Here is a 10,228-nt window from a genome sequence, read left to right as displayed (position 1 = left end):
ATATATATATATATATATATGAATGGTCAAAAAAATATATTATGCGACTGCAAGTTTATTTTAATTTATAAGGATGGACATATACAAAAGACAATAAGACGTGACAGAAAATGCATAGATAATAAGGATATTTGTTTTTTAGTGGAATAATTAAGTTTACTCATAATATTAATTTGTTAATTATACCTGGTGGTTTAAGCGTGCAAAGGTTTTCCTAAGAAAAAGTGAGCCAAAGATTACGCCACAAAAAACGGGCTAAGAATATTGACTGTTAAATAAGATTTCAAGTACACAAAAAAAAAAATCAGCGTGTTAAGATTTCAATCATCTAGATAAATAATAATAGTAATAATAAAAAAATAATATGCAATAAGAAAATAAGAAAAAATATTTCGAGCAAGATAAATAATAATAATAATAATAAACTAATACATATTAGAACATAAGGAAAACAAAATGAAGCTGAAAGTTTATAGCCCACACCAACTATGGTGTGAAATACGTTTGGATGCTATTATTCTTTTTGTGAAGCATTATAATTAGAAAATTATTATTTAACACTTCTAACTTTTTTACATTCATTTAACATTATTTTTTCTTATTTTTTTATTTTCTTTTTTCTTAAAAAAATACAAAACTTTATACTTTTATGACCATTTTATCCTTATTTTCAATGTCAAATGAATGTAAAAGTATGTCATGGTATCATTTTTCTTATAATTAGCATGCTAGATAGAGCAAACAATCCCCTTCACCTTATGTAAACTTCCACTGCTCGCTATACAAAAAAAAAAAAACTACAATTCCTAATCAAACACATATATTATTGTTTTGGATGTAAAGTCGAGAATCTTCACAAAACACTCATTCACGTTTTATTTTAAACTAGCTTAGATTACTTGAACACTTTTAATTAAAATCTTTATTTGTCCAAGCTCCAAACTATTCAGGTGTATCTATTAAAAAGACTCTAATGTTCAAGTTAATAATTAATTATTGAAAATCAGAGTAAATTTTTAAATTCACGAATATAATCACCTATCTTCTTATCTTTGATCTCTATTTATAAGTTTCGATATGAGCTTATGATTAACAAACCTCCAATCACGATCCATTAGTTAATAAATAGTATTTATCGATAATCTTGATTGAGTAATGCTTAACTATATTGATCATTTGAACTTATCGACTTTTTTAGTGATCTTGACCGACGAACCTTCTCCACGTTCGTACGGTCCCACAATACAATCACTATAATACACACCACAAAATCCTAAAACTTAATCAATATCTTCATGATTATATTTTTAATTTTTCTTTGTAATTGTTAGTGTGTTTTTCTTTCGATCAAGTGAGTTCAAATGTCATACATTGAAAATCACGAGAGAATTTGATCATTGTCCACAAAATGAGAAATAACGACATAGAAGTTAGAATTTCTTGGAAAAAAAAATGAAACTGTTTCAAAAGATGTAAAGAGACAATAGAGAGAAGAGAAAAGCTGAGAGCTAGAAAGAATTGTAGGAAAGAAACAAATAAAGAAAAAAGGAAAAGAAGGTAAGGGGGTTTTTCCAGGTTCGGTGGGTAGACATAGGACATAACTGAACTTTTCTATATACAAAACGGATAATAAATCATTGTTACTCTACTATCACTCTTTTATATTATTTTTAGAAAGAGACAAAAAGATAATTAAGTCTAATTTCTACCTATTTTTCTTGGTTTTTCCAATATTGTTTTGACAATAATCAAAGATTAGTGCCTTTTTGTAATATAGAAAGTATTGTTTAAATCATTCCATGCATATTATGTTATTGGATACTATATACGTTTATACATATATTTTAGAAATAATATAATGTGATATGAGATATATACATAATGAAAAATATATAATAATTTTTAAAAGTATTAATAAATATATGATTGTTATTATATAAATTTAACTTAAAAACAAATATATTAAAGTGGTTAACGTAGAAAATTATAAACTATTATCATTATAAAATTATTACTTATTTATAAATTAAATATTTTATTAATAAGTATAGATAAAATATCCTAAAATATTATATACAGATACATATTAAATATGGATTCGAAATTGAAGTATCATACAACAAGTGACAATTATAGAACAAGATATCCATCAACCTTAACTTTAAAAGAATAAAATCACTTTTTCAAACTTTAATATTTCTCTTGAGTAGAGTACCTTTTACTATTAGTTGAATTTATTGGAATTGAAAAAATTGTAAGTCTGTAAAAGAATGTGATTCTAATAAAATGCTATACTAAAATCAAACTTTTGAGTTTTTGTGGATATAAAAGTTAAGATTCAAAATCTTACGATTCTCAAAATATATTTGAGTAGGAAAAAGTTATTTTAATAATTATTTTTTAATAACGTCTTGACAATAATTATAGTTTGTAATTGATTTCTTTTAAATATATTTTTAAATATAAATTTAAACAAACAAATAAAATAATAACGCGTATTTTATTGTCATAAATTTATTAAAAATAATTGTCAAGATAAATGAAAGAGGTTGGGTGAATCTATGAATATATATGTTGACTACATAATAACGTCTACCCAACGGAAGTAGTTAATTAATTGAAATATAGTTGACTTGGGTGTGCAATAATTGTGGTATTGCCCAATCTTCCAAACTTTTTCTACATTCTTAATCTTATTTTACTTGTATTCTTCACTCTCCAGTAAAACAGTTCTCATCCATTTATAAAAATAAACAAAAGCAAAGCTTAATATATATTTTAATTTCAAAAAAATCATGATTTTTTATTTAAATCTTTATAAACATTTTTTTTTCGTTTGGATATGATTCAAAGTGTTAAAATTAGTGCTGTTGGTCGTGGTTGTTAGACACTTGTTCACTAAATAGTGCTATATAATAAAAATTTGAACTAAACTCTAAAAGGAAAAAGTTATCAAAATCAATTTAATTACAAAATCAAAGCTAGTATATCAAATATACAAAAAAAAAATAGAAAAATTAATTGTCATTGATTAAAAAAGGGTTTCTTTTTCTAAGGAAGGGGTCTTTGTTGCCATTCATAAAAAATAAATCTCTTTGTCTGTGTCTGCTAATAGAATAATCCCATCCCATTGAAGGAAATGTCAAAACAGTATTTCATTCCACTTCTAAAAAATTTTATTCCAACTAGCATATTTTAAAGGAGCTAAAGCTTCTTTAATTTTTTCAGAGATCAAGAATTGGCCATGGATGTAGAAGGAAGAGGCACTCTGAATATCGAACAAAGCGAAGAAAAGGGTACCCAGAACTATGATTCTGGGCTGGCTACTGCTCATACTATTGATAGTGGTAATTCACTGTATATATAGTGAATTAACTTCTTCTTGGGGTGTTTAACTTTCTGAAACTTTATCCAGTACCTTCATGAGATTGTGTTTTGTTTTCTTTCCATGACGAATTTGGTTACGAGATGCAGATTCGTGGAAACAAGTGGGGTTGATGCTGGTGACAAGCTTCAACTGTGGGTGGATATTGAGTTTTTCCAATCTGATCATGTGGCCACTGGGTTGGACTTGGGGTATCATATGCCTTCTTCTTGTGGGTCTCTACACCGCCTATGCAAACTGGCTCTTGGCAGCATTTCATTTCGTTGATAATCGGAGATTCATTAGATACAGAGACCTTATGGGATATGTTTACGGTAAAAAAAAAATATTTTTTGTTCATTTTCTCTGCACCATATTTACACTTCAACTCAACTATTCCTTGCTCTGTCAAGGTAAGGGTATGTACCACATCACCTGGGTTTTCCAGTTTTTGACCCTTCTTCTTGGAAATATGGGTTTCATCCTCCTTGGCGGTAAGGCACTAAAGGTAACATAATTTATGATAATGAACAACATTTTACCATCACAATCACAAGTACAAAATTGTTTGACTTTTACTCCTAGTAGAATGTCTTCTTTATGTTTTTTAGTCTGAAGTTTGGTTTTTTTTTTTCGGTTTCTATTCAGAGCTGTCCTCATAATACCCAGAGATTTTTTCTTTTAGTCATTGTCAAATATTTTTCAGAGAAACTAATTCAAGATATTAAAATTAAAAAAAAAAATAAGATAAAAATTGCTATATATTGTGTGCAGGAAATCAACTCGGAATTTAGCGATTCTCCCTTGAGGCTCCAATACTACATAGTGATAACGGGAGCAGCTTACTTCTTCTATTCCTTCTCCATCCCAACAATGTCTGCCATGAAAAATTGGTTGGGAGTTTCTGCAGGGCTCACCTTCACATATATAATATTTCTTCTCTTTGTTTTAGAAAAAGATGGTGCGTTAACTAAGCATGGCTTTCGCATTTAAAATGATTGTTCTCCTCAAAAACCATATGTTAAATTGTGCTAGCCCCACCGATCTTTTTGGTTGGTAGGGAAATCAAATTCGAACAGGGATTTCGATATCAGTGGCAGTCAAGTCAGTAAGGTGTTTAATTCCTTTGGTGCCATTTCTGCTATCGTTGTCGCCAACACCAGTGGCTTGCTCCCAGAGATACAGGTCATATTTCTACAAATTTAACTTAATCATTTATTATTGTACTAGTAGTTTTGAGTGTAATAAGAAAATAAGATTTGGGTTTCGTAAGATGATAGAAGGACATATTAGATTTAGTAATAAAACAATTTTATATACATTTTTTCGATCATTGTTCATTATTATTGTTTTAGAAAACAACAAACCCATGACGTATGACATATCATCTAGAATGAGTAATTATTTAAAAATAATAATTTTTTTAAAGTACCATAAATACTTTTGTGAATAGAAAAATGGGGTTTGGTATTTGTAAGTGCGATTAGAAGTGGTGTTTTGGCACAATGTGTATGCAGTCAACTCTACGTAAGCCAGCAGTGAAGAACATGAGGAAGGCCTTGTATTTACAATATACAGTGGGAGTTGTGTTCTATTATGGTGTTCTCGTAATGGGATATTGGGCTTATGGATCAGCGGTGTCAGCATACCTTCCTGAAAACCTAAGCGGTCCGAAATGGATTAATGTTCTCATCAATGCCATCGTCTTTTTCCAGTCCATCGTCTCCCAACATGTACGTATATATTTCACCATTGCTGGTTTTAGATGGTTAATTGAGTTTGAGTACTTTAAGAAAACTAAAACACGTGACAAATCGAAGGATGACATGTCTTGATGTTTTAAAAAAAATGCAGATGTTTGTGGCTCCAATTCTGGAGGCGTTGGACACAAAGTTCCTAGAAATCGACATGGCCATGCATTCGGGGGAGAACTTAAAGCGCTTATTTCTCCTACGTGCGTTTTTCTTTACTGGGAATACCTTCGTTGCTGCAGCATTTCCTTTTATGGGTGACTTTGTAAACTTTCTCGGCTCATTTTCTCTCATTCCTCTGACATTCATGTTCCCCAGCATGCTCTTCATCAAGGTTTTCCTATTTATTTTAGTTACACATACAATGCACAGAACCAAGCTTTACCTAACGAATTAGTTACCCACTACAGTTAGTCAAACTTGGTCATATTATATGGGGCTTAACTTTGCTTCAATTTTAGGTGAAGGGAAGAACAGCTAGCATAGAGAAGAAGGCGTGGCACTGGTTCAACATTGTTTTTTCTTTTCTTCTCACAATAGCAACCACGATTTCAGCAGTTCGGTTGATAGTTGACAACATCCAAAAGTATCATTTCTTTGCAGATGCATGATGCCTCATCTCAATCTCACGTATGCCTTCATTTCACTTAAAATTAGGTCTGCAAAGATTAAATATAAATAATTGGTGAACTTCAATAGTTAAAAAAAAAATGTTTAATACTTGTTTTTGTTATCTGATTTATTAGTTTTCTTCAAAGTAATTGTTCAAAATAGTGTCATCAAAAATGGTTTACTTTGATCTTTTTATTAAAGAAGTTTAAAACATTATCAGCATAATATTTATGAATATATACATATACAAATAGTATAATATATCTATGTTCCATTAGCTTATAAACAAATATTAAAAAATCCGCTACCAACGAGTAATAAACATTTCAAGATACTCAAATACTCAAAACAGGAAAAAAAAAAATAGGTTAACGACCTTGATTGGGCTCAATATTGATTCCTTCATAATATTTTGTTTTGAACAATATGTAAAGAAATATAGTGAATGAAAATACCAGACAGAAACATATACAAAAACGTGGTAAAGTTGTTTGATTTAAAAAAAAATAGTAATATTTTAAGACGGTTTGATTTAGAAAAAAAAAAGAGAGAGAGAAATTAGATTATGTGTATAGATACTATTTTATCCTCATGCTAACACTTGAGTATTTTTTAATCTATTGAAATTTGTCAAATCGGCTTAGTTATAACAATGCACACTATAGGCTATAATAAATTATATTGGACATATCTATATTTGACTTTCCGGCATTATAGATGATTATGAAAGAATTACGTTCTGTAATTGTTCATCATATTTATCCTCACTCAATAAGCTTCACACATTTTTCATTTCTATCTTCTGATATCAAACATTTTTTTCTCCTTATCAAATAGTATTAATGATGGATCATTAGTGTGGTCCCTATTTAAGAATTTATTTTCTTAAGTAAAACACCTTTATTAGTTTATGTTAATTCTGTTAAGTTTTCCGTTAACTGATTGGATGAGAGTGATTCTTTCTTATTAAACATCTTATGTTAGATTATTTATTTTAATAATATTATTGTGTATATGCATCGGTTGGTACATGTCGACTGATTTATCCAAACTCTTTTTTTTTTGTTTAAGTTGAAATGAAATGGACCGCAGTTAATTAGAATTAATTAAAAGTTAAATAATTTAGTAATCATATTTAATAGAATTGAATTGTAATTAGGTCGACTTTAATAAGCTTATAAAAAACTTCTAAATACATATTAAAATTATGATTATTGGAACTTATGATACCTTTGTTATAATATTAATTTTTATTAGAGACAAATTCACAATGAGATTAAAGGGGTGAAAGTACAAGGCAAGCGGTGTGACGATTCAAAAGTGGTAAAATGAGTGGTTAAAATTTTTTTTGAAAGAGACTTACGGTAGAGAGAGACAGATATCAAGGTTAGAAATATTAATTTCAAACACTAATCGAGGAAGATAATGTGATGCTAATTACAGAGTTTGAAGAAACATAAATTATGGATGCAGTGTGGAAGTATAAAGAGCTGTTAGATAGACTTAATGTTCTTCGGTTTGTGTTTGAAACCTTTTCGGTCATTATTGAGTCTAGGTTAAGATTTGTTAGATAGACTTAATGTTGTTCGGTTTGTGTTTGTAACATTTCTAATCATTTGTCATTATTTAGTTTAAGTGGAGATTTATTAGATAGACTCAATGTTCGGTTTGTGTTTGTAACATTTTCGGTCATTTATCATTATTGAGTGTAGGTGGAGATTTATTAGTTAGACTCAATTATTACTTGTGACCAAACGGTCTCTTAACTATGACTGAACGGTCCTGTATCGGTCTTATCCTCGTGACTGTTTGGTCATGTACTTTTTGTTTCGGTTTTTGTTGTCGTTCAGTCTTTAACATGTGTTCGGCCTCAATTGTTAATGACCGAATGGTCTTATGTGGGTGACCGTTCAGTTATTCTGTTTTGTTTATTGTTGTTGTTTGGATTATTATATATTGTGGTCAATCTTTGCGTTTTGATAATCAATTCAATCTCGAAGTTTTTTCAAATATTTCTCTTTGTCTTCTCTCTCTCTTGTGTTCTTTCTTCTCTGGGTTCTGGGTTTTCTGTTTTCTGAGTTTCATGCGAACCCAACAAGAGTCCAACCTTACGAGTTTAATTTTAATTTTATTAAATCACATTGGTAGACTGTGAAATGGGATGTAATTCCGGCACTCATTGATTTTCATAGTGCGGGGAACATACCTAAGAGTTGTAATGCATTCTTCATAAATTTAGTCTCTAAAAAAGATAATCTTATGAGATTGCATGAATATAAATCAATATCTTTGGTAGGTTGTGCGTACCCAAAGTGTTTTCAAATAAAATCAAGAAAGTAATTCCTAAAATCATTCATAAATCCGAAACAACATTCACTTAAAGGAAGAAGATTATTGGACAACATATTCGTGGCTAATGAAGTGTCAAAAGAAATTAGGAGGAAAAAGAAGAGGGGTAATACTACTATGAAAATGCTTATGATCAAGTGAGGTAGGAATTTTTGTACTATATGATGAGTAGATTAAGACTTAGCTGTAAATGGATTGAACAAATAGAAGAGTGTCTAGAATTTTTATAATTTCGGATCCAAGAATTTAGACCTACAAGAGGATTGAAATAAGGAGACCCAATAACACCTTTTTTTATTTCTAATAGTAGTAAAAAGATTGTTCATTATGATATGACAAATTTAGAAGAAAAACTTATATGAAAGAATGAAAATGGGGAAAAGGAAGTTGATGTAAACATGTTACAATTTGATGATGATACATTGTTTTTATGCGAGGCTAAATAACAAAACATTTTGGTCATAGAAAACATATTGAAGTGTTTTAAGCTAACACAGATTTAAGGGTCAATTTTCACAAAATTAAGATAGGAGCTTTCTTTCGGGGTAGACAAATATATATTAGAAAGGTTCTCAACTATCTTATATGGTAATTATATCAAAGTTCTATTTTAAATACTTATGTAAGGTTATTCAAGGAAAGTAAAAAGTCTTTTTAACAATTCTTTTCTGACAACTTTTTGACCACGCATACGTGGCGTGATTAGTCCGTTTCAAATATTTTTTTAGAATAAATTCAAACAGACCAATAAAATAGTGACACGTGTTCTGTTGTCAAAAAATTGTTAAAAAAGAGTTGTTAAAATATCATTGTCCTTAGAGAAATCCAGGAAGACAGAAATATACATAGTAGAAGAGGGATGGGATTCTCTCTTTTGCAGACAAAATCTATCTCATTAAATCTATTATTAGAACACTCTCTCTTTATTATTTTTCTCTCTTTAAGAGCTAATCAATGTATGTAAGCAAAAAATGAAAATACAAATAAAATTTCTATAAGGTTGGGGAACATAGGGTAGAAAGATTGTATGAGTTAAGTGGAAGAAATTGTGTAAACCAAAAGAAGAGAGAGAGGAATCGGTTCCTATTGATTTTGTGTCCGAGAATGATGATTCCAGTATAGGAAAAGTCGTTAGATCAGAATAATTACTATGCATCTAAACACTTAACCAAGATAATAATTAAACTAAGTGTTGGATTATTGATCATTACATATACCTTTAATGTCTTAAACTTCCTTCAATTTTATTAACACAGTATTGTAGTATGAGTTTTTGCTGTAAAAAATCATGTACATATATTTCGTATAAGGGTTAAAGCATCCGAGTGCTTCATTATTTTAAATATATATATAAATTGCTGATAACACAAAAAGCTCGTGATAAAATAAAAAAGGTTAAAACTATTTAAGAGTTTTTATTTTCGAAAAGTATTTCCAATTTGATTTCCTTCTTTTAAACCTTCTCAATGAAGTTCTTATAAGTGTTAATTTCAAACAAATTAGCTCCTGTCGTTAAAAATCGTTAACCGTGTTAAAATTGTGCAGAGGTAGGTAGATGATGTGGTTAAAATTCTTCTTTTGAGGTGTTAAAATTGTACAGAGGTGTTCAAATTTTTCCCATTCTCCTCTACGTGTTAATAGAATATAATTATATTTTCTATTATCTAAATATAATTAGTTCATCAAGATAATAATACAAGACTTGTTGTAATGCCTATAATATTTTGTTACCTAAGTATAAAGTATTTTAATTTCACACATAACACGTGCTAGACAGGAAGGAATCCGACACTCGAAGAATTTGACTTTGAAGTACGAATATAAAAATAAACATTTTCTTAAAACTATTTTAAAAAATAAGAATAGCAAATAAAATACATAAACTTCCAAAAATAAAGATAAAATGAAAATGAATTAATTTTCTTTCATTTTTTTTTCAAACGACAAGATAAAATCATCATTATTGAGTTATATAACATAAAGAGATTAGAACTTCTATTCCATTATATTCTATTCTATCCTATTTCAATTCATTCCATTTGTTTATATATAAACTTAATCTGTTGCAGCCATACACTCTACTTGTCATCTCAATATTATCCATTTATCCTTTCAAATAATAATAATAATAATAATAATAATAATAATAATA

The 10,228-nt window shown here is 29.0% G+C and overlaps 1 protein-coding gene across 1 annotated transcript; it reads left to right on the top strand.

Annotated features, from left to right (window-relative positions):
• Positions 1 to 3,120: 3,120 nt before the first annotated feature.
• LOC106767931 (proline transporter 2) lies at positions 3,121 to 5,838 on the top strand. Its single transcript, XM_014652899.2, has 9 exons — positions 3,121 to 3,150; positions 3,229 to 3,347; positions 3,475 to 3,699; positions 3,778 to 3,872; positions 4,139 to 4,325; positions 4,425 to 4,549; positions 4,882 to 5,097; positions 5,219 to 5,449; positions 5,577 to 5,838. Exons 1-9 carry the CDS (start codon positions 3,140 to 3,142, stop codon positions 5,724 to 5,726), a joined length of 1,359 nt encoding a protein of 452 aa, XP_014508385.2. The 5' UTR covers positions 3,121 to 3,139; the 3' UTR covers positions 5,727 to 5,838.
• The last annotated feature ends 4,390 nt before the right edge of the window (positions 5,839 to 10,228 follow it).

Source organism: Vigna radiata, chromosome 7 (genome assembly GCF_000741045.1).
Source record: "Vigna radiata var. radiata cultivar VC1973A chromosome 7, Vradiata_ver6, whole genome shotgun sequence".
NCBI classification, from domain to species: domain Eukaryota; kingdom Viridiplantae; phylum Streptophyta; class Magnoliopsida; order Fabales; family Fabaceae; genus Vigna; species Vigna radiata.
This window is presented reverse-complemented; position numbering and strand designations above follow the sequence as displayed.